Here is a 26,085-nt window from a genome sequence, read left to right as displayed (position 1 = left end):
CCTAAGTCTTCGGAAAGAGTTCTCATCAAAGAAAATATTATCTCAACAAAACTTCTCAAATAAGAGTTAGCAAAAATAAAAAACAAATAAACACCATAAATTTCGTCTTAAGATACATGAAACTATATTTGTTCCTTGCACTTGCTAGATATCTCCTCCATATATATTGACCTTTGCTTCTTCTTGACACTTTTGTAAGTTCTTGAATGCCCTTCAGCTCTTTTTTCTGTTCTAAGATGTTTCAACATAAGTCTCCCAAATCTGCAACAAAATGAATATTATTAACACAATTAGATAAAAGCCAGACAGTTGTCATAATGCATGTATATATATATGCTGCTTTACATACTTTCAATTTCTCCTCTCTTGCATATTTCTGAGCGTTATTAAATTCGGTACTATAAGCTTTGGGAAAATTTTCTTCCAATTTTGCAAGGCCAGCTTGAAGGAGGGGGATTGCTACATGGGTATTTGACGCCAATAACGTTCCAATGAAATATCCATCTCCATCAACAGTATCCAATAGAACCTGTACAAGAGATAGAATTTGTCGAAGCACGAAGAAAACCGGGGGAAATCAAAGCTACCAGATAAGTGCTTACCTCCACTTTTGTATGAAGTATGGTTTGCCTCAGTAGTTCAAATGCTTCATCTGCATAAGGCTCCTTACCTCTGGGCCATGTGACACCACAAAGTGAGAAGGCAATCTTCCATGTCTTCTCTTGTTTAATCACTAGTATTATTTTATCCCTTACCCCAGTACGGATAACAGACGTAACAAGAGCAGAAACTTTCTTGTATTTACCAAATTCCCATGAAAAGATAAGACCACCGGCTTTAGCAGCTTCCCCGCGTGTTGCCTGCGCAACAAACACATCAATAATTTAAATGAATGAATGAAAAAACTAACTTTTAGAGAAAAATACACATCCATCCCGTCTAATTCTCACATTTGACAAGTCTATTACGTCCATGATTCAGGAATCCACGACAGAGTGCAGTACGAATACTCCTCCAATCTTTTGCTATTAAAAACTCTCACTTCTCTCACTTTGCTCTCCTCTCTTCCGTTGAGTTGATGTACTTTAATTTGATTGAATGATTTTTGGCTGTGTTGTGCTAAGGGTTCTGTCCTTTTTATAAGGAATCATCTTAGACCTTAATAAATCAGGAACCATAATTCTTATACATGAGAAACCAAAAAAGGAAACTAGAACACAAAGTTTCCTAGAAGAAGGCACGTTGCACACCACCCCCACCCGAAAAAAATACAAAACAAAACAAAACAAGAAGAAGAAGGGAAATGCACAGTGGAAAAAGGCAAGTGTGGAATTTTACTAAAACTTGCATAATATATTAGAATCCTAAATTATTAAAAAGATATAACCATATCAGGAAAATGTACCCATTGTTTAAATTCAAAATTTTTATGTACCAACTTTTAATTTAAGAGGGTTTATGGTTCATCTAAACCCTTTAATTTAAGAAAAACGTTATATATATAGGGATATTCAGGTAATAATAATATTCCAACAATAATGACGTGTAAAGGATTGAATTTTTTAGTAATTAAATTATGTGACATGTCATATGACTTGGAAGGTCATGTCTTGGGATCCCGAGTACATTTACAAACAGTGCATTTATCCGCACTTCGCAACATCTAGGCCATTTACAAACAGTAAATTTGATTACATTTTTTCACTCATCCATTTAATTAACTTCAACTTAACCATGTTAATTAAGTTTAAATAAAATTTTAAAATTTTTTAAAAACAAATAAACCTGGCAGCCATCCCACATCTTCGATAACTCTCTCCCTCTTCCATGAATGTGCCTTTTTAGCAAGAACACGAAGACGGCAACCCAATCCTAGATGGGTGGAGATGCTTCTTCATAATTGTTTTGAACGACAATGATTTCCAAGTGCTAGTGGTATTGTCCTAGTGAATTTATTAAAACTGAGATTCATTGCAATCTGCAAGTTTGTAGAACCCTTTTTTTAATTTATAGTTTATTTATGTATTTCCAAACAATACACTCAAATTTGTTTTGTTTGAAGAGTACTTTTTTTAAGAAACGAGAGTTTGGGGTGGAGGGAGGGAGGAGGCTGGCTGTGAGGAAGCAAGATGAAAGTCTTTTTTCTTTTTAAATATTTAAATTTAACACTGTTAAGTTAGAGTTAATTAAATGGATGAGTGTAAAAAATTTTAAAATGAAGTGTCAAATCTTAAGTCGTTAGATTATTGGAATGACCTAGATGTTGCGAAATGTGAGTAAAAGCACCGTATGTAAATATAGAGGCTCGAGATCCCATGTCTTGATCCACATTAATTGGTAAATAATTTGGTGCTCATAGCATTATTGTTCAAGAAAAAGAAAAAATAATGATGTCTTCCAATACTCTTAAAAAAACAAAAACTCTCTTAAAAAAGATTCACAATCCAACTAAAACCTAACGGAAAAAAGAAGTCCCCAAATCCACAGCAAGAAAAAGCATATCTTCAAGTTGAGTGGAAGAGAGGCTAGCTATACCATGATCTGCATAAAACAGAAGGATAGATTTACAAGAGCGACTAATTACAAGGATAAAAGTCCAAATAAAAGAGTACTATATTCACATAGAATAGATTTACCTTCAGTCGATGGCAAATATCTCATTCAAGAAATTAGGGTACAATCTTTTGACCTCAGCATCCACAGCTTTCATATTACATGGTAGATCGAGATATATATCTCTCAAAAATTCTAGAAGATCCCAGACACATTCACAGTTATATTTCGAATTGGAACGTTTATAAACCTTTTGGAACTCACGAGCCATATCTTCCCTATTCCAGTTCCTATACTTAAGGAATGTTCTACCATTTAAAATTCTCTTGAACTTATTGCTTTTAAAAGCGGATTTCCATATATTGGAAAAACACTCCATTCTTCCAGCCGGAGTCAATAAAAATGGATGGCTTGCTAGTTTCTCGACAAATATAGGGTACCTGAAAACCAAAGCCAAAAAAATTGAACACTAATTAAGGTTTGGAAGGCAAATTAAATAAAATACATTATACTACTTTCCTTTGGAAAAGAAAAAAAAAAAGTTTGCAAGTCCACTAAACTTACAATTCTTCTTCTTTGTGAAAGAAAGCTAAGAAATAATCACGATCAGCCCACCGGACTTTTGGCAACATTATTTTCTCTTTTAACATGTTCCTAAATGCTATTAAGTCCTTCATTCTCAACGCCTGTACTTCTGATGGATGTATAGGATCTTCGAGGTCTTTAACATTTCTGTGGACGTTAATAATCTTGATTTGACCGGAAACAACAGCATAATTGTATGTTTCGTTCAAACCATTATGAAACATATTATGAGAATGTATATATTTTATTGTTCGTAAAACGTCCCTGCACAAATAGATTAAATACAATTGTGTGAGTATTAATTGTTATACAATATATAAATTCAAACCAAAATATATATGCATGACTATATTTTACCGAATCGATTCACGCCACCAAAGAGATAGAAGACGAGGTCCATCTACAAAATCCTCAACATCCATCTTTATTTCACTTAGAAGATGATCGAATTTTTTGTAGCACAAAATCCAAATATTTTGTGGTTCATAATAGGTGAGGAAGTGAGGTTTCAAGACATGCACAGGCTCGTAATCTCCTAACTTGGAAGCCAACTTGGAAGTCAGGGTAAATATCTTCTTTGCTAAGTCCTCTTCCGATTTCTCGTATTTAAAAAATCGAGCCTCTTCTTCTTTGCCATTTTTGAAGTAGATTTTTCCGGTAGAGTAGATCCGAGATGGGTCATAATTAAACTCGTATTGTATGATAATTCTACCCCTTTTCTGCAAAATAAATAACCACAACATCATATTGAACATAATCGATGGAACACAAAATAGAATAACATAAAATAAAAACGGAAACGTAGTCAAAACATACCACCAACAAATCCTTGTCGGGGTTGAGTTTATGTTTATGTTCCTTTTGTATTCCATCAACTGAAGCTTGTTGCTTTTCCATTCCAAAGAAAAGATTGCAGTATCCTCCAATATGAAAACACTCTCTCTTGCTATTAAAAACTGTCACTTTGCTCTCCTCTCCCTAAACTCTTTGTACTTAATTTGATTGAATGAATAATGGCTGTGTTTTGCCAAGGGTTAATTGATCAGAAACCCTAATTCTAATATAGTGGAACAAATTTGGGACCCAAACTAGACAAAAGGCACCCAAAAAAGGAGAAGAAAGCACGTTGCAACCAAAAAAGAAAAAAAAAAGGAGAAGAATGCGTGCGTGTGGAAAACGGAAGTATGGAATTAATATCCTAAAATTTGGATGATAAGAAAATATTAAAATACTAAATTATTGATAAAAAAAAATATAACCATATCAGGAAAATAATATCTTAAAGATTATTTGTGTTATAGTTAAATATTAAATAAGAAATTAAATTCAAATCTTTCCAAAAAGAAACTTTTCTTGAAATTAATTAGCTCAAGCAACAAGAAAATCCCATAAATATACGTATACTTCCTTTTTAGTGTTGTACTTAGCTTTTAAGCGTGATTTTCCATCTTTAATTAGTCCATTTTCTTAATTTGAATCGTTAATTTTTTATCATTAATTTTGAAGAAATAGTACGAATTGCCCATAAGAAATATATATATATATACGTATATATTTCAGGGACGTTTTTCTTGTTTCTTATTATATTTTGAATTTTATTTTGAACCGATTTGGTGAAATTTAATGTTTTTCTTTGTCAAACTGGTGGCTTTTAATGTGTATTTTTCTATTGATTCGGGTACATACATAGTTTTTGGTGAGATTCTTTATTTATTAGATCCTAATAAATATTTGAGATTAAAGAGGCAAGAGAGATTACGTCTTCTAGCAAAAAGGTTGGAGAGAGAAAATTTTCCTTTTATTTTTATGAGAGAGAATAAAATTAATGATTGTCTATTTAAAAAAAATTAAAAAATACTACTTGCCATGTAATATTTAATCTCAACCATTAAAAGTGGAGTAATCTAATGGCCCAAAATTTGTGTCAAAAATATGATGTCACGAATCTATCCTATATATATATATTTATTTATTTATTTTAGGGGTGGGCATCGAGATCGAAAAATCGGAACACCGAGTAGTACCAGATGGACAAAATCGAAAAAAAATCGTGTTGACTAAAAAGTCAACAAACTGTCACCAAACCAAAATGGATCGCTTCAAATTAGTTTCAATATTGGTTTCACACCTTACAAAACCAGACCGGATCGACTGTGTATATATATATTTGAAATTATTTAAGTCCCAATACTAAATTTTTAATCCAATAACTAATATTTCAAAGCACTTTTCTTTTCTAGGCTAAATCATCTCTATTTGCATGATATTGGATCATTTGTGAAATTTTAAGCCAAAAAAAAAAAAATTGTTGGAATTTGTAAAAAAAAATAAAATAATATCCGGTTCGAAACCGAAAAAACCAAAAACGCACTGAAATCTATTTAAATTTAACCAATTGGTTTTATAAATTTTTTTTGCCAAAATTAGACCGAACTGCACTGGTTAAATAATATCAGTTTCGATTCCAGTGTGAAGTAAAAACTAAACCGGACCAGACCGCACCCACCCCTATATCTTTCCTTGGTAAGAATATAGTTGAACCATAATTTGCATGACATATATGAACTATATCCTTGAAAATTTAGACGAACACATAAATTCATTATTCATTTGCCCTTTTTGGTATCGAGTGCTAGCGACTTTGATAGAAATTGGAGAGAGAAAATAAAGGAAGCAAAGATTAAAAGCCTGCCCAAAGATACGGACCATGCTGGGTCAGGCCTTATTTAAGAGGGCTGTGCTCATGCCATGGTTGGGTGAAGCACTTGTGGTTTCACTTATGGCCCCCAATAAGCAATTCCAAATGGGCCATAGTTGGATTTTAAATCGAGAAGGATCTTGGATCTTGGAAACATTATGGTTATCCATTTAATCTTTTCATCAAGATAAATTTTTTTTTTTAAAAAAATAAATATTGAATGCACTCTTTAATTTATTTCCCTTTTCTTTTTCTTTTTTGTTGTTTTCGGATGGCAATGAATTGCATATGGCAGAAAAGATCTCCTCGCATAGAAATAAGAGGTCTCTTTATCGACTAAAAAAGAAAGAAGAACTAAGAGCATTTGCAATATTGAAGGTCATTTCAATTTTATTTCAATAAATTGAACTTTTGACATTTGCAATATTGAAGGTCATTTCAATTTTATGTCAATAAATTGAACTTTTAACTTGCAATGCTTTTCATTTCAAAGATCAATATTTCATTTCAGAGATCAATAGTTCATTTCAGAGATCAATAGTTCATTTCAGAGGTCAATAAAATGAACTCTGAAATAAAATTCATTTTAATAAGCTGGCCCACCATAATAATTCTATAGCCTTTCTCTTATGGACACATGGACAATATTACTTTGTACTTTTTAACTTTTTCATTACATTTAATTTTTCAGGAAAAAAAAAAGTGTTTATATAATATTAACACCAACCAAACAAAATTTTGTTATTAATATATATATTCAAAATTGGTCTCTTTTAAAGATCTCTTTGAAACCATTTTACTTGTATAATTCTTATCGTAATTAACTTCACTTATTTTATTTTATTCAATCACTTAAAAAAATATTTTAAAATATATAGTTTTAAATTTGTAAGCTACTAAACTGCATGACTGCAAGGTCAAAATACATGGGCTGATTGTTTGACGAAAAATTGAATTGTAAAAGAAAGAAAACAGCACAATTTGTTTTTTCATAGAAAATTATTCCTGTGTTAGAGAAATAATAGGAAATAAAGCGGTTTTATCTTGTTGGTTTTCTGGAAGAAGTTATTCTTTTGTTTTTTCTTTGTTCCTTTGCTTTACCATCATTGTTGAGGATTCAGATGAAGGCGATGCTGTAGATGATTCCATTCCCTTGGATGATGGCGTGCCCTTTGACTTTGGCGCTATTGAGGTTGTCCAGTGCCTCATGGCACATCACAATGCTTTTTTCACAGATGCCAACAAAACGATCTGGAGATGACACACATTGCTTGTTTCCTCATACAGCATGGGACTAATTGAGCTGGACAGTCCTACTGATAATGTTTCCAGAATGAAATCAGATATGGTTGAGACGACGATTATGCATTAGAAGATGTTATGACCTTTTCCAATCCTGATTGGAGTACGGTCAATTGTCAATTGCCATTCCTTTTGATTTGGGCTCATTTGTGGTGCTTGAAAACCCTAATGTGTATTTTCCCACTAATCTCGTGTTTAGCTCCACCTAGATATTTATCACATTTGATGTTAAAATGCCGTTCCCTCGAATTAGTTTTTTGTTTGATGCATTGAAACTGTTGCTGTGGGGAAGCTTTCATCGAGTCTCACTTGTTTTAGCAAACAAAGTGTACCTGTGTTTGGCACTCAGCTTCACCTTGCTATCGGGAATTTTCCTTTCAGTAGTAATTTTTGTATTTCAAAGTATCCATTTTGTTATAGTTTTTAACTCTTCACATGGCTCCAGGCTGACAACTGGAGCTCTGCAGCTGGCTGAGGGTTCACACTTGATCTTTGCTGAGACCTAGTTGGAAGCTGGGACTGTCGGGGTTGAAAATGCAAGAGTGCTTAAAACTCTAATGGAGTTGCAAAAGGTGATTTTTCTGTTAAATTAGAAAACTCTGCCTGGTTTGATCCTTACTAGTGAACAATGCATTCCTGAGAATTTTAAAAGAATTTGTTCTTCATGAGATTATTATGTCATGGATAGCGGAGTATTGCGCTAAGGCACTTGATAGATTTTAATTTGTCTGTTTCAGGTGGAATATGATTTTAAGTTCTATAAACAATGCGTGAATGGTAAAAGATTCTTGATAGCAAGGAAGCTGACGTCCAAGTGCTTATTCTTTCTGAAGGTAAATCAAACATTTTGCATGTTGCTATAGTGTTACCTTCCCACCCTTGTTCACTTGGTTCCTCTGAAGTTGCTGCAGAAGCACTAGAGGTTTGGAGATGGTACTTGGCTACTCTTAGATCATTGCGGCATTCTATTGAGTCCGAAATGCAGAAGGTAAGAGTTAGCTTGACATGAACAATTAACCTTTCTTAAACTGAGTATAACTGTCATGGTCTGATACCTTACAGGTGATACAGCATGACTTGGTTGCTGCAAGGCAAGAAGACAGGAAACTGTGCAACCAAAATTTCAGCAGGTTAGGGACTTGAAGATTTTCCTAGGTCAATTTTACTCAGAGCATCAACTGCTTTTATGTTATTACGTACCAACTCAAAACACTGAATTTATTTCAGGCCAACTATTATGCAAATCCCAAACACTACAACCCTGTTTTCCGTGAAATAAATTGCCCCTTATGCATCTGTAATTGGTATGCTTTACATGCTGCTATCAACTTTTTGAGGCAAAACAGTTGGGTTAATGACATTTACCGAGTGCTTTACTTGGAATATAAATTAACAAGGATTCTGGAAATATTACGGTTATACATTTCATCTTTTCGTAATGATAAATTTTTTTTTTCCCCGCAAATTTTCGGCTGGCAGTGAATTGCATGTATTGGGATAAAAGATTTCCTTGCACAGAAATAAGAGCAGGGCATTCTTCCTTCCTGATATAGCCTATGCCTTTTTCTCTCACACTCACAAGGCTCAGAAGGAAAAAATGCCACTCCTAGACAAGGTCTAGTCTTATTTTGCATTTGCAGATTTTATGAGCCCCGCAGTGATTGATAAATACCTGTTTTGCTTCATTACCAGTTTATCATTGTTTGGATCTCTGATGTCAGATTAAGTTAAAGAGGCCAATGAAGTTAGCAATCAAAGCACATATTGCTTGTATAAAAATAAAACGACAGAAACCATTAACTGTTATAAAGGACAGCATTCAAGATACAAAAATTTGGCACCCATTCTGTCATTCAAGAAAATAATGATGTCTTCCAATATTCTTAAAAAACAGAAACCCACGAAAACAAAAGTACCACAATGCTCTAAAATCAAAGGGATAAATAAATAAATAAATTTCCCAAATCCACAGCAAGAAAAGGCACATCTTCAAATTGAGTGGAAGGGAGGCTAGCTATACCATGATCTGCATAAAACAAAAGAATTAAACAAGTCAATAGAAGGATAAAAGCCCAAGAGTGACTAATTACAAGGATAAAAGCCCAAAGAAAAGAGTATTCTATTCACATAGAATAGATTTTACCTTCATACGATGGCATGAATCTTCTCAAAGAAATCAGGGTACAACCTTCTGACCTCAGCGTAGGCAGCATCAAGGGTTAACTCACGACGATTATCATCTTCATATACATCTTTCAAAAATTCTAGAAGGTCCCATACACAATCACCGTCATATTTCGAATTGAAAATTTTATAAACCTTTTGGAACTCACGAAACATATCTTTCCTATTCCATCCCCTATACTTATAGAATTCCCTACCATCTAATCTTCTCTTGAACTTGCTTTCATTTGCAGAATCATGTATACTGTAAAAACTCTTCATTCTTTCAGCTGGAGTTAATAAAAAGGGATGGCTTGCTAGTTTCTCAATAAATATATGGTACCTGGAAACAAAAGCAACAAAAATTCAACACTAAGGTTTGTAAGCCAAATTAAGTAAAATACATTGTACTTTTTCATGTAGAAAAGAAAAAAATAAAAAAAGAATTCAAGTACACTGAACTTACGGATATTCTTCTTTGTCAAAGAAATCAAAGAAAGAATCACGATCAACCCAAGAATCTTCTGGCAACATTATTTTTTCCTTTAACATGTTCCTAAATGCTTTTAAGTCATTCATTCTCAACACATTTACTTGTGAAGGAGGATCTTCAAGATCTTCAAAACTACTTTGGATGTTAATAATCTTGACTCGACCGGAAACAACAACATAATTGTCACTTCTGTTCAAACCCTTATGAAAAAACTTATAAGAATGCATATGCTTTATCGTTCGTAAAAGGTTCCTGCACAAATAGATTTAAAAAAATTATGTCAGTACTAATTATTATACGATACATTATATATATGAGCATGAATATATTTTACCGTATGGAACTGCGCCACCAAAAAGATAGAATACGAGAATCGCCATTGACAAAATCCTCAGCATCAATATTTATTTCACTTAGAAGATGATTGAATTTTTCGTAGCACAAAATCCAAATATTTTGTGGTTCATAATAGGTGAGGAAGTGAGGTTTCAAGACACCCACACGCTGATCATAATTTGCTAACTTGGAAGTCAGGGTAAATGTCTTCTTTGCTAAGTCCTCTTCCGATTTTTCGAATTTAAAAAATCGAGCTTCTCCTTCTTTGCCATTTTTGAAGTAGATTTTTCCGCTGGAGTAGATTTGGGATGGGTCATAATTAAACTCGTATTGTATGAAAATTCCATCTTTGTTCTGCAAAATAAATAATCACAACATCATATTTGTAGCTTTACACACATCACATGAACATAATCGATGGAACACAAAATAGAATAACATAAAATAAAAATAGGAACGTAGTCAAAACATACCACCACCAAATCCTTTTCGGGGTTGAGTTTATGTTTTTGTTCCTTTTGTATTCCATCAACTGAAACTTGTAGCTTTCCCATCCCAAATAAACGATTGCAGTATCCTCCAATATGAAAACACTCTTTTGCTATTAAAAACTGTGTCTTTGCTCTTCTCTCTGACTCTCTCGACGATTTTGTTCTTTTTATAGAGAATTGAATACCTAGGGTTTAAATCTATATTAATTAGGAATCCTAATGCTAATATAGGAAATTACGGCATAATCAGGAAATTGGAAACAAAGGCTCGTTGCTCTTCCTAGAGCCGTTCTCTCTTGCGGAAGGTTATTTGCGGACAGCTCGCAGCCATTGGATGAAATTAGACGGCTGGATTAAAACGTGGCTTTAATTAGGTTTCACTTAGAATCAGGCAACCCCCCTAGTACCCACTCTCTCCCCACCTACATGCGAGACGTCCAATTAGGGTGTTGGTTTGGTGCACTTTAACTTCTAATTAGGGCTCCAGTTCCATAAAGGTAAACTCATGTATATCAGTGGTCGAACGAACTCCCGATTCCCTCAAGTTCAAGACATCATTCGTCCTACACGGCCTCCCCGATGATCTTCAAATTGATTAGTTTAAAGAGGTTGATCAATTTGGGGAAAGTGATGCTAGCTAAGGTTGTATTGCGTGCACGACTTGGTATGACAATATGCGTCAGAGAGGATGACGACAGTGTTTTCTCGATTGTGGACTCCCAAACTTTGTAAGGTGGATTTTGCAGCTGATAATTTATTAAAAAGGACTCAGGTTTTTATTACTTGCCATTGTTTGAAGAATGATGATATTGTGGATCCTCTGCATCTCCGTAGTTTGATGGTTTGTGTGTTAATGATTAAACTCAGTATATTAGTTTTCATACTTCAATTAATGGATTAAACTAATTCGGGAAAGAGTTCAAGAAACAAATGGTGCCTGACTGGGTGGAAGCCTACATGGATTATAATGGTCTCAGACTCTCAAGAGGATACTAAGGGCGCTCAGAGAATACAAACAAAGGAAGCACTCTGAAGACCTCCTCCTCCTGGCAGAACCATCATCAGTGGCATAGAGCTACAATGTTCCTAGCAGTCTCCATAATACTAATGGAAGTATTGGGGACTGGGCAATAGATGTCAACACATTGCATGGAGATGGTTCCAGGCAGTTTTACAACACCAAGTTGAAATTGAGGTAACATTCTTCAGAAAACTCGATGAAGAGCTCAACGAGGTCAATACTTTTACAAGGACAAGGTGGAGGAGGTGAAGCAAGAAGCAAATCATTTGGATAAACAAATGGACGTTTTTGTTGCACTCAGGATAAAGGTGAAGAATCCAGATCAATATGTCTCCAATTCAAAGAGACATATCAATTCTGCAATGCCCCTGACAAGTACTAAGTCAAGTGGAGCTGACGCTTCAGGTAAATGCAGAAATAAGATCATTCTCTACTATATGTGCATGTATATGCTAGATCGAAGACTCGCATGCTGTAAGTATATATATAGGTGCGAGCATCTGAAACTGGATGATTTTCTTTGGGATTAACACTTTATCAGGAGTGGTTAATTGTGAATTTCTGGTTGATGATCACAGTATAATATCTGTCAATGAGATCATGTAATTAATACTTACAAACAAAATTTCCTGTCAAATGTGCATGAAATGAGTCTACCGATGCGAAGCATCAGCGAGAACTGAGCCCCGGTGCTTCAGAAGTCAAACCAACCCATATCAACAATTCTAGTAGTGATGGCAGAGAGGTGTTGAAGACAGGTGATAAATAGTTATTGTGTCAGCATGCCTTCCACTTTGGATAGATGGTATTGCCTTTGTTTGGGTTGCCAAAGTATATTATGTACTTATACTTTTGCAAATGGACGAACCAGTTTTGTGAACCTCTCAGCATTTTCAAAGATTATGAAAAAGTATGAGAAGGTAAGACATACACTTCAAACCTAACTGTATCAGAATTCTGCATATATCCTCGTTCAACAAAGTATTCTGATGAAAAATCCATTCTAATAACCACAGATCACATCGAGGAGAGCGGCCAGATCATACATACGCTAACAGTAGACAACTCTGATCTTGGCAGTTCTGATGAGGTTTGTCAGACGTATTTGTTGATGCTCTATCATTAGTCGTTTCAGCATTTGGAATTCAATATATGCAATTTTTTTATGAATATCTTCTGTCTAATACTTTCTTCCTGTAACTTGTTAAAGAGGCGGGGAATGCTTTTTCAGTCACTGTTTCATTCGCATTTGTTTATGGGTTACTAACCTCTTGGAGAGGGTAGAGGCTACCGTCGTACAAAACTTTTCAAACTCAAATCGCAGGGAAGGTATGAAGTCGCTGAGACCAAAAGCGACGAGAGAAAAACGTGGTGTAACATTTTTCACCGGTAAGTATTGGTAGTGCCAATTAACCTCTTTGCTCAACCATTTTATACAAAGATGACTGTGCAACATGTATTTCCAGTGCGTTATGCAAGTAACTGAGGTACGAAAAGGAGGATTTCTATCAGTGTCATGGGATCTCCACTAATTAAATCCTATTTTATTTTGACTTTCAGGTTTCTTTCTATTTGGAGTATGGTCAACCACGAATTGCTTGCTAGGGGAGAGGAAGCTACTGTATCATGAGTGCTTGGTGTGCAGCCGTGAAAATCTTGGATTTAATACAGAATTGGACGTGTGATTAGTTTTGGCATTATTATATTACTTTGGGAGGTGATACACCGATACTGCATCACAATTGGAGTTAGTAAATTTCTTAATCATGTCAGTTTATTTATACTGAGTTTTATGGTCGTTTTAGCTGGCGGTATAGACTAGGTCTATATTCCACTATCACATTGTATAAAGAAGTAATTTTGTTGAAGGTCAACAACTAAAAGAAAATGTTTGTTGAAGAAAAGGGATGTGCATGCATTTGATGATGCCCAGAATCCTTCATTTCTTGTATATCAAACTAGCAATTGTCTCAGTAATTCAGCAAGAGTTCCCTTTCTTAAAGCAAAGTTACCAAGACACCAAATAATAGTTGCACAGAAGTTGATCAGAAGAACATTGTCTCTTCTGCAAAATTATCTGCAACCTCTTACGCCTAGTGCTCCAGAAGTTCTTCAGAACATTGTCTCTTCTCCCTGGCAGATAGGTTGCGATTTTCTCCCACTTGTTTCCAAATTGTACTGGTAGCAATTGTATCACCATCCTCTCTTCCTCTCGTGAAAACTTGCATCCACTTTGTCGTAAGGTTCACATTTTGTTGTTTTTGTTTTGTCAGCATCAATCTTAAGCAGGAATGTTAGGTACAGAACACAACTACTAAATTGCCCAAAACCCACCAAGAAATCAACAAAGAAAACAGGATAAATTACATAAATAAAACCAACACTGCAGATTTCCAAAGAAAACGAAGAACTATGACTTGCTAACCTATATATGCATGTTGCATGTAAACACGTTAATTAACACTCATTAATCTAACTTACAAAAGCTCTAGTTAGTGTTTGCTCTTCTACATACTACAAAAACCAATGATTGAGCTGGTGAAGCAACGCAAGGAGCATGTTTTTCTGCTAGTTATTGACGATGTAATAAGTCCTCTTGAGTTACTGGCCAGTAAAAAACTTGTCAAACATTAATTCTCAATGATTTGTCATTAAATTACAATCGGAAAGGAACTAATAGTCCTGCCTATATTAATCATAAAAAATTCCCAATTCCTAAAATCTCTTTTCTTCCATTTTCTCAGCAATTGCAAGTTCCAGGAGACCCTACTTCTTCTTGGCCCTTTTGCAAGTTCTTGAATGCCCTTCAACTCTTTTTTATGTTACTAGTTGTAGTTTCTATATGGTTCAACATTATTCTCCCAAATCTGCAACAAAATGAATATTATTATTAACACGATTAGTTAAAAGGAAGGCAATTGCCATAATACACATTGCTACACATACTTTCAGTTTCTTCGTTATTGCGGAGTCCTGAGCACGACAAAATTCCACGTGATAGCTTGGACCTGGTTCCAATTTTGCAAGGCCGGCTTTAAGGAGGGGGATTGCCACATGGGTATTTGACTCCAATAAAGCTCCCATAAAATATCCATCTGAATCAATAGTCTCCAGCAGAACCTGTACAACAAATTCAATCTTGCCGAATCAAGAAAAAAAAAAAAAAAAAAAAACCAAGGGGAAACCAAAGCTACCAGATAAGTGCTAAATAATTACCTCCACCCTTTTGTGAAATAAGGTTTGCCTCAGCAGTTCAAATGCTTCATCTGCATAGGGCTCCTCACCTCTGGGCCATGTGATATGATAAAGTGAGAAGGCAATCTTCCATGTTTTCTTATTGCGTTGAATCAATAGTATAATTTTATCCTTGGTGTCACTGTTAGTGCGGATAACAGATTCCACAAAACCCTCAACTTTCTCGTATTCATCAAAGGCCCATACAAATATATTATCACAGGCTTTCCCAACTTCCTTCCATGTTGCCTGAAACAAACGCATGCCATCAATGAATGAATGAAAGGAAAAACTAACTCTTAGAAAATAACACATTGATCCCTTCTAATTATTATAAATTATTGGGTAATTCTCACATTTGACAAGTCTATTATGACCGGAGGATCCACGCCAGAATGCATTGCTTTCTTATTAAGAATGGCAGATGATTCCACAGTACAACAGGCATCATAATAATTTGATGTCACCTCAATATCATTACGTCCCAAAACAGTGTCCACGACCAACTCAGAAACATTCCGGCTGTCAAGAGCAGAACCAAGGAAGACTGATCCGTAGCGGGACTTCCTTGAATACTCCAATTGAACATGCACCTGCAAGTGTTTGTTCATCAATTTTCTTGAAGTATATATATATATATATATATATATATACTTCAACGCCAAAAATTAAATAGAGATTTCTATAATTGAGAAAACAACATATCAAAAATAATTCTCATGCATACTTGACGCCCAATAAGGTGTGCTCTCACAAAATCCTTGGCTTCATCGGCATATGCCTCCGGTTCTAGTACTCCATCACCACCCAATTTTGGAAACCTAATACTGGAAAGATAAACTTCGTACTCTTGTTCAGCTACAGCTACAATGATATGGTCCCTACTTACAATGTTCACAACCTGGAAGAAAACAAAAATCAATTACACATTGGAATAGGCGTACATACAGATGACAAAAGCATAATTGAGCGGTATAAATTTTCATAATAATCATTAATTTTTTAAAAACTACGTACCGTTCCTATGAGATACTGGGCTTCATAGTCTTTCCCAACAATTGATCTTCCTTCCTTAGCCTCATAATACGCATTTGTCAGCTCCCTCTTCTCATTAATCGTCATCATATACAACCTAATTGCTCTCCTCTCTCTGAACTCTCTCTCTTGCGTTGATCGAATGAATAATGGTTGTGTTGTGCCAAGGGTTTTGTCCTTTTTATAGGCGATCACCCTAGACTTTAATTAAATCACCAACCCTAATTCTAATATGGGGCAAAAAAAAAATTTTGGGAAACTAGAGACAAAGTTTCCTAATCCTGCAATAGAAGAAGGCACGTTTTTGTACCCCAACAAAAGAGGAGAAGAATGCACGTGTGACTTGCGTAATAAGAAAATATTAAATTCTTTAATGTTAAATAAGAAATAATTATGTCAGGAAAATAATATCTTAATGGAGTCCTATTTGTGTTATGGTCAAAGATAAAATAAGAAATTAAATCCAAATCCTGCCAAAAAGAAACTTTTCTTGAGATTAGCTTGAAATCAGGGATTAATAACAAAGGAAAGCCTAACCAAATAAAAGGGGATGATTGATAGCTCGAAATCAAGGGCTGGGATTAATAGGAAAAAGTTACAAAACATAAAGTTAATGTGTAAAATATAAAAGTCGATGGCATATATATATTTGTAATTGAGTTAATAATATTGCGATATTACCTCACCGATCCGGAGCCTTTACATCTAGCATTGGTGCACCCTATAGATTAATCTAATGTGTTTTAATTGTATTTAGACTAAAACTAGAATGCACCCTATCTTATCGGATCAAATCCTCTCCTAACATTGTTCACCTTTCAATCACAAAATAACCAAATTAAATAAATACCCACCATGAACTATAACATCGTCTATCTCTGCCTAGTACGATTTTCTTTTTATGAGAACCAATTCAAATATCAGATTTAAGTCAAATTACAAAAGCCATTATTTCATTTCGATTGTGTTCTGTGTGAGTACTCATAGCATAGGAAATTGAAAAAAAAAACTATTTTTGGGATCTCCCATTAGGAGATCAAGCAAGAGACGAATACCCAACACTCTATATTTACAAATCCCCAAATTGGAAACCCAACACAAATTGTAATATAAATCTTAATTTCAATTCATTGAAAAAGCAACAAGGCCGGTCCTGAGTTCTCAAAGGCCTAGGGCGAAAGTTTAAAGTTTGCTCATGTACATGCACATTAATCACTAAAACTGTAGTTTATTTATTTAATTTATAATAAACGCAATTAATAACAATAAAAATCTCAACAATCACCACAACAAACTTACAAGATTTTTTTTTACATAGGAACATAGAGGCAAGAGCAATAAAGAAATAAAAATATGATCAATGTACACTCAAGCATGAAAAGATTCTACTTTAATAATTTAACTATAATCAGAGAACAATAACACCTGATTTTTGAGATTTTTTCCCTTCAAATATAATCAAATAAAACTAAACTAAACATTCAAAGCTCATATAAAATTTATTATTAAAAAAACATTCAAAGCTCCTATAAAATTTTTAAAAAAAAACATTCAAAGCAACTTAAAATATAAAAAAAGTCAAGAAAACTAACAACGAAAAGATAGTGAGTAAAATTGCTTGGAAATGGGGTTATTGGGATTCTCTCACCCCATCTCAATGTGCTCGGCTACTGCATGGTAGAATTTCACGCATCATTGTGCAACCATCCACAAGGTGCATCCATCATGATGCAATGTATGAAGATGCAGGCTGTCAAATCTGTGAGGACTTTTCAGAATGTGGTCTCATATTGGGCATCAAAAAACCAAAGGTCGCTACTTTAACACTCTCTTTTTTCCCCAACTTTCTTTCCTGTAGCTTCTTCTAGAGCACAAGAGATACTAAAGCTTTCAGAGCTATTCGGGACGGTAAGTATTTAACTCCTGCACAAATGTTTCATGTAACAACGGAGCCTAAGGTAGTAATGCATATATAATCCTTCATATGATTCATAGCATCAAGACATGGAAGGTGAGGCGTGATATGCCAAGTTGTTGACAACCTTCCAACAGAATTTGCAAAAGAGGTGCACCACTATCATCCAGGCTTTTCTTTAAACCCAAAGAAGTTATTTAAAACCGTTCTTATCATGATTAATTTAATAAAACATGCCATTTAAATGTGTGAAGGCTTCCAAGTGTTTTGGAGACATATTTTTCCAATTTGTTAGCAATTTGGCTTCAACAACTAACACTACAAAGCTACCTCCACTCTTGAGGAGAGCTTGCATTACCTCATTGCACGAATATATTCCATGATTGAGAAACTTGGTCTGAGAGTAAGTTATCAGAGGCGTCAGAAACAATTCACAGATACAAAACTTGGCGCCCTTTCTGTCATTCAAGAAAATAATGATGTCTTCCAATATTCTTTAGAAACTAATAACAACTTTCCCAGTAAAAGCAGTTATCTCCCAACTCATGAAAAAAAAAAAAAGTACAACCTGGGATACAATCTTTCGACCTTAGCATCCAAGGCTTCAAAGGTTTGCTCACGACAATCAAGATATACATCTTTCAAAAATTCTAGAAGGTCCCATACACAATCACCATCATATTTATTTTTCGGATCTTCATAAATTTTTTTGAAGGGAGCCATATCTTCAATTTTATTATTCCACTTTCTATACTCACGGAATGCCCTACCATCTAATATTCTCTTCAACTTACTTTCATTTACAGAGACCCTTATTTCAAAAAAGGACTGCATTCTTTCCTTCGAAGTCATTAAAAATGGATGTTTTTCTAGTTTCTCGATGAATGTACAGTACCTGAAAATAAAAAATAAAAAATAAAAACTAATGTTTGTAAGCCAAATGACATATTATACTTTTTTTCATTCAATTCAATTAGTAACAAAAATAAAATGTTGTAGCACCACTAAACTTACTCATAATTTTCATTGTGGTCAAAGAAATCAAAGAAATAATATTCTTTCCTTTAGCATATTCCTCAGTGCTTTTAAGTCTTTGATTCTCAACATCCTTACTTTTGTAGGATGTATGGTATCTCCGAGGTCTTCAAAATTGCTTTCGACATTAATAATCTTGATTCGATTGGAAACAACAGCATAATTACATGTTTTGTTCAAACCCATATGAAAAAAATCACAGAAATGTATATGTTTAATTGTTCCTAAAAGGTTCCTGCACAATGGATTAAAAAACTTTATCAGCACTAATTATTATACAATACATATTTGAGGCAAAAAGAAAAAAAGATATGAACATATTATACCGAATTGCATCGCACCACCAAGGAGATAGAATAATATGAGAAATCTCAGTTCTCATTGGCATTACAAAATCCTCATCCATCATTTTGCCTAGAAGTTGATCGAATTGAGGGTAGCACAAAATCCAAATATCTAGTGGTTCATAATAACTCACAAAGTAAGGTTTCAAGAACCCCTCATAATAAGTTAAATTGGAAGTTCGGGTAAATATCTTCTCAGCCAACTCTTCCTGCGATTCAAATATATACATAGAGACACATTTACTGGAGCTGTCCAAAAAGATTGCAGTAGTACGATGGATCTGTACCCAATACTCCTCCAATATGAAAGCACACTCTCTCTAAACTCTCTCTTGGTTTGATCTACTTAATAGCTCTGCAGTGCCAAGGGTTCTGTCCTTTCTTTATAGGGAATCTCCTAGACTTCAATTTTCAAGAACCCTAATTCTAATTGACCGGAAAAAAATTTGGAAAACTGGAAACAAAGTTTCCTAATCAAATATCCGAAAACTTGCCTAATTAAAAAGATACAACCGTATCCGGAAAATATATTTGTGTCCTACTTAAAGATCAAATAAGAAATTAAATCCAAATCTAGCCAAAAAGAAACTTTTCTTCAAATTAGCTCAAACAACATGAAAATCCCAAAATTATATATGTTATGTTCTAACCGGATTAACCCTATGTGGTTACTATGCTTCTATATTTGTATTACCCTTTTGTGGGCATTTGTATTTACCCTTGTGGCTGATGGTCTTTATGCCTAATTTATGAATACAATCATCGGTTTCTCTCAAATGTTATGCTTGACTTTTAAGCCGGATTTTTCATCTTAGTCAAAATTTTCCTCATTTTGAATCATTTATTATTAATATTGATATAAATTTGGTATATTTTCGAAAATCCTTACTAGTCACACATAATTGAGTGTGAAGAGAAAATTCTACCACAAAATATACCCCCCAAAAATAAGAGGTCTCTTTATCTACCAAAAAAGAAAGAACTAAGATGTCTCTACAATGAAGGCTAAACATGAAATTGTATTTGTTGCTTGTACTACACCGATGTGAGAAACAACTCACTTAAAGGCTAAACTATTCCATAAAAAAATTTCCGACTCCTAGAATCTCTTCTGTTGCTTGTTCTTGGATTGTAACTTTTGCAAGTTCGTGAATGCTCTTTTTTCTGTTACTGGTCGCTATACATGGTTCTCCCAAATCTGCAACAAAATGAATATTATTAACACAATTAGTTAAAAGGAAGACTGCTCAAATCTAAAAAGCTTTGTGAGATGATTAATGGGCAAACGGGTACCATATTTAAGTAGTTTTGCGAGCCCAGCTTCCAGCAGGGGTATTGCCACATGGGTATTTGACTCCAATAAACTTCCCACGAAATATCCATCTTCATCAATAGTCTCCAATAAAACCTGGACAAGAGATACAATTTTATCGAAGCAAAACCAAAACCAAAGGGAAATCAAAGCTACCAGATAAGCGCTAAATAATTACCTCCACCCTTCTATGAACAATGGTTCGCCTCAGTAGTTCAAATGCTTCATCTGAATAGGGCTCCTCATCTTTGGGCAATGTGACACCACAAAGTGAGAAGGCAATCCTCCATGTCTTCTCGTTTGGAATATGTAGTATAATTTTATCCTTCTTGTTCGTGCGGATGACAGATTCCACAACAGCCGGAACTGTCTTGTATTTACCAAGAGACAATAAAAAGATATGATCACAGGCTTTACGAGCTTCCATGCACGTTGCCTGAAACAAACACATAAATGAATAAATGACTGGAAAAAATCATACAAGCACATCCATTGTAATTATTATAAATTATTCGAACCTTCGGCAAGTCTATTATGTCCATGACTAGCGGGACACAGGCCAGAATCCATTCCTTTCTTACCCTCATAATTCCTCATCATATTGCAGTGCAGTATTCTCCAATATGAAAACACCCTCTCTTGCTATTAAAAACTGTCACTTCGCTCTCCTCTCCCTAAACTCTTTGTATACGTGATGTACTTAATTTGATTGAATGAATAATGGCTGTGTTGTGATAAGGGTTAATTAATCAGAAACCCTAATTCTAATATAGTGGAATCAAATTTGGGACCCAAGCTAGACAAAAGGCACTTTGCACCCAAGAGAAAAGCAAAAAAGAAAAAAAGAAAAAAAGGAGAGAAGAATGCGTGCTTGTGGAAGACGGAAGTGTGGAATTAATATCCTAAAACTTAGATAATAAGAAAATATTAAAATTCTAAATTATTTATAAATAAATATATCCATATCATTAAAATAATATCTTAAAGATTATTTGTGTTATGGTTACAGATTAAATAAGAAATTAAATTCAAATCTTTCCAAATAGAAACTTTTCTTGAAATTAGCTCAAGCAACAAGAAAATCCCATAAATATATACAGATACTTCCCTTTTAGTGTTGTACTTGGCTTTTAAGCGTGATTTTCCATCTTGAATTAGTCCATTTTCTTGATTTGAATACTTTATTTTTTAGAGTAATTTACACTAACACTCCTTGAGATTTCTTGTGTTTTCACAAAATCCCCATCAAGTCTCAAAACTGACACAAACACCCGTTGAGGTTTCAGTTTGTTTTCACAAAACCTCTTTTCGTTGATTGTTGGTCCAAAATTGATAAAAATTATGCCAATGACAAAATTAACCTCAGTGAAGTATATGCAATCTAATCTCAAAGGCCAATTTTTTCATTTGGAGAATTTTTATTTGGTATAAAATCATCGATCTTTGGATGAAAAATCAAATGAAAAAGAATTTTGTGAAAACAATTTAAAATCTCGGAGGGTGTTCATGTAATTTCTAAAACCTTAAGAAATTTTGTGAAAAGCCAAAAACCTCAGTTGTAACTCTATTTTTTATCATAAATTTTGAAGAAATAAGGCGGGCTGCCAATAGGAAAAAAAAATATATATATATATATATATATATATATTTCAGGACGTTTTTCTTGTTTCTTATTATTATCGAGGGTCTATGCGGCTCTCTGAATAATATGTCCACAGTAGTCTATTTGAAGCATTCCTGCCAAGCTTTCTTGTCTTGAATTAAACGGAATTGAATAACCCTATGTAGTGAACTTTATTTTTTAACTGATTTGGTGAAATTTAATGTTTTTCTTTGTCAAACTGGTAGTTTTTAATGTTTATTTTTCAACTGATTCGGGTCCCCTATTTTTTTTTTATAAATATTTTATAAATACATATCTTTCCTTGGTAAGAATGTAGTTGAACCATAATTTGCATGATATATACGAATTGGGTTTCTATATCCTTGAAAATTTAGACGAACACATAAATTCATTCTTGGTTTGGCCTTGGATTAGAATGCTAGGGATTTTATAGAAATTTGAGGGAGAAAAAAAAAGGAAGCAAAGATTAAAAGCACTAGTTTCCATCTTTTTGGGGTATAAAACTTGATTAGTTTATAGGGGTGGGTCAATTTGGGTATGTCAGATGTGCCCAGTTGTTATTGGATCCTCTGCATCTCCGTAGTTTGATGGTTTGTTTTGTGTTAATGATTAAACTCAGTATATTAGTTTTCGTACTTCAATTAATGGATTAAACTAATTCGGGAAAGAGTTCAAGAGACAAATGGTGCTTGAGTGGGCGGAAGCCTACACGGATCAAGAGAATACAAACAAAGGAAGCACTCTAAAGACTTAGACCCCAAACCTCCTCCTCCTTGCAGAACCATCATCAATGGCAGAGAGCTACAACCTACCAGTCTCCAGAATACTAATGGAGATATTGGGCACCGGGTAATAGATGTCAACACAGTGCATGGAGATGGTTGCAGGCAGTTTTACAAGACCAAGTTCCTGAGGCATTCTGAAGAGGGTGAAGGCATAATGTCTCAACAAGGTCAATACTTTTTACAAGGACAAGGTGGAGGAGGTGAAGCAAGAAGCAAATCATTTGGATAAACAAATGGAGGCTTTTGTTGCACTCAGGATAAAGGCTCTAATTCAAAGAGAGACATCAATTCTGCGGTGCCTCTGACAAGTACTAAGTCAAGTGGAGCTGACGCCTCAGGTAAATGCAGAAATAGGATCATTTTGTGCTATATCTGCAAGTATATGCTAGCTAGAAAGAAGACTTGCATGTGTATACATATATAAGCATCTGAAACTGGATGGTTTTCTTTGGGATTAACACTTTATCAGGAGTGGTTAATTGTGAAGTTCTGGTTGATGATCACAGTATAATATCTGTCGATGAGATCATCTAATTAATTCTTAAAAATCAAATTTCCTGTCAAACGTGCAGGAAATGAGTCTACGGATTCGACATCTGACAATGAGAAGCATCAGCGAGAACCGAGCCCCGGTGCTTCAGAAATCAATCCAACCGATATCAACAATTCTAGTAGTGATGGCAGAGAGGTGCTTCGTTTGGCCGCTCAGTTATACTATTTATAAAAAAAAGACCACCGTAAAGCCGAGCGACTATACTATTTATAAAATATAAAAAAGGGGCCTGGCACCTAGAGCCCACTTCGCCATGTGTCAAAAACAGTATAGCCGACCGGCTATACTATCTTTTATAATAAAAACCCGACTGCAGCTAGCGCTCATTTCTCCACGTGTCAAAAATCGTATGGCCGCACGGCTATACTTTTTAATTTAAAAAACCCCACGTGTCAAAAAAAAAATTAATAAAAAACTTTAGTATAGCCGCTCGGCAATACCCATCTTATAAATAAAAACCCATGTAAGTTGAAAACACCGTACATATTTAATTTGAAGATGTTTTTCAAGTCCACAATTTTTAGTATCACTCTATTTTGAAGTGATTTTTTACCATAAATTCCTATAGCTAGAGTATGAAGTTTCAAGACTGATTTGATATAACATTAATATAACTTTCTTTCATGTAGCTTCTTCTAGAGCACAAGAGATACTAAAGCTTTCGGAGCTATTCGGGACGGTAATTATTTAACTCCTGCACAAATGTTTCATGTAACAATGGTGCCTATGGTTTTTTTTTTTTTTTTTGGACTAAACAAACGAAAGCCTAAGGTAGTATTGCATACATAATCTCATATTTGATTTTCATATGTATCCGGCATTTCGAGTTCCTAATCGCCTTCTTCCATTGACCTGAAGAAATATGATATGCCTTCTTGGTGGCAGTTTCATCATTCTTCAATCTGATTATGCCAAGGATGTTGCTCAACCTACACTCACATCAAAAAGGGTCTTCCAAGTATATGGATGTGTTGTGATTGGTAAAGATATGGTTTAACACAAAGATTCCACAACACTGTTTGACAAAGTGAGTTCCCTCACAGCTCTTTTTCTGCATGTTTGTTACATTTTACTCAAAAACATCTGTATTGATTTCAGGTTGACTATTATGCACATCCAGAAAACTACAACTCTGTTTTCCATGAAAAAATTGCCCCTTATGCATATGTAATTGGTATGTTTTACACTTTGCTAAAACCTATTTTGATTTTTTCCATGACAACTAGAACCCTATTTAAGCTTCTGTTATTTCCCCCTTTGGCAGTGAATTGCATGTACTTACTGGGAGAAACAATTTACTAGATATTGGGTACCATATTATCCTCATTTAATTAATAATTTCAATTCTTAATGTTTGTATTAACCAAGGGCATTTTTTGGTATTTTGAATGTTTTACCATTCTTTACCTTTTGCTTTATATATATATAAATAATTTGGGGCCCTACAAATGCGAGGCCCATGGCCATCGACCTCTTGCCCACCCTCAAGGTCGGCACTGACAGGATCAACGGTATTTTTAAGTCCAACTTAGATAATATCAAGCATTATGGTACATATATAATATTTATAATTTGGGGCCCTACAAATGCGAGGCCCATGGCCATCGCCCTCCTTGCCCACCCTCAGGGCCGGCACTGGGTGTGTTGTGCCAAGGGTCCTATCCTCTTTATAGGGAATCACCCTAGGCTTTAAATCTACATCAATTAGGAACCCTAATCCTAATATAGGGACAAAAATTAGGAAACTAGAAACAAAAGTTTCCTCATTTTGAAAATAGAAGGCATTGCACCCAAAGAAAAAAAGAAGAAGGAGAGAATGCACGTGTGGGAAAACACAAGTGCGGAATAACTTGCATAATAAGAAAACATTAAAATCCTAAATTATTTTTAAAAAGTATAACCATATCGGGAAAATAATATCTTAAAGGATTATTTAGGGGTATTTGGTACATGATAAGGGATTTGGAAATGAGGAATCAAATGATTTCTCACGTTTGGTAAGTCCAAACATGGGAAATAGTTGTCTCGCACATGAAAAAATAGGGGAGCAAAAATGAAACCTCTCATCTTCGATTTCATTTTTTGTTCTCATAGTTCAGTGTGTGAGTTTTCCCCTCTCCACCTTCCTAACTTTGACAACAACAAAAAGATAAAATAAGAAATTAAATCCAAATCTTACCAAAAAGAAACTTTTCTTAAAAGTAGCTCAAGCAGCACATGAAAATCCCAAAAATTCTTACATAATTTGCAAAAGAGGTAGTGAAGTACTTTCAAAATGATTTTGTATTGATCACGTGAGATGCATAGAGAATTCTTTGAGAAAATATGAAATTCTCAAAGTTATCTTCTGCCGATCAAGTGTTGTACAAGCATGTACAAGCACCACTAAACTTACTCATAATTTTCATTATTGTAAGAGAAATCAAAGAAATAATCACGCTCAAGCCAAGGAACATTAGGTAACAGTATTATTTTCCTTTATAATATTCCTCAATGCTTTTAAATATTTAATTCTCAACATCCATACTTTTGTAGGTTGTATAGTATCTTCAAGGTCTTCAAAACTGCTTTCAACATCCATACTTTTGTAGGTTGTATAGTATCTT

The 26,085-nt window shown here is 34.5% G+C and overlaps 1 protein-coding gene and 1 pseudogene across 1 annotated transcript; one reads left to right on the top strand and one right to left on the bottom strand.

The window, feature by feature from the left end:
• The window catches only part of LOC117635488, a 36,981-nt pseudogene extending 29,884 nt beyond the window's left edge, over positions 1-7,097 (top strand).
• Positions 7,098-9,283: 2,186 nt separating this feature from the next.
• Positions 9,284-10,778, bottom strand: LOC117635487. Its single transcript, XM_034369798.1, has 4 exons — positions 10,604-10,778; positions 10,129-10,484; positions 9,768-10,046; positions 9,284-9,644 (listed from the first exon to the last, which is right to left on the bottom strand). The coding sequence occupies exons 1-4, from the start codon at positions 10,682-10,684 to the stop codon at positions 9,284-9,286; spliced, it is 1,077 nt and encodes a 358-aa protein (XP_034225689.1). The 5' UTR covers positions 10,685-10,778.
• Between the last annotated feature and the right edge of the window lie 15,307 nt (positions 10,779-26,085).

Source organism: Prunus dulcis, chromosome 7 (genome assembly GCF_902201215.1).
Source record: "Prunus dulcis chromosome 7, ALMONDv2, whole genome shotgun sequence".
Lineage (NCBI taxonomy): Eukaryota > Viridiplantae > Streptophyta > Magnoliopsida > Rosales > Rosaceae > Prunus > Prunus dulcis.
Note: the sequence above shows the minus strand (reverse complement) of the source record. Positions and strands in the feature narration are given on the sequence as shown.

What these genes read in the sequence shown, in the direction of transcription:
- LOC117635487 (XM_034369798.1), bottom strand. Translation starts at nt 10,684, where the DNA reads ATGGGAAAGCTACAAGTTTCAGTTGATGGAATACAAAAGGAACAAAAA. An exon ending in CCGAAAAGGATTTGGTGGTG is followed by an intron (nt 10,485 to 10,603) that starts GTATGTTTTGAC and finishes TTTATTTTGCAG; the next exon opens with AACAAAGATGGAATTTTCAT. An exon ending in TGGTGGCGCAGTTCCATACG is followed by an intron (nt 10,047 to 10,128) that starts GTAAAATATATT and finishes CTATTTGTGCAG; the next exon opens with GAACCTTTTACGAACGATAA.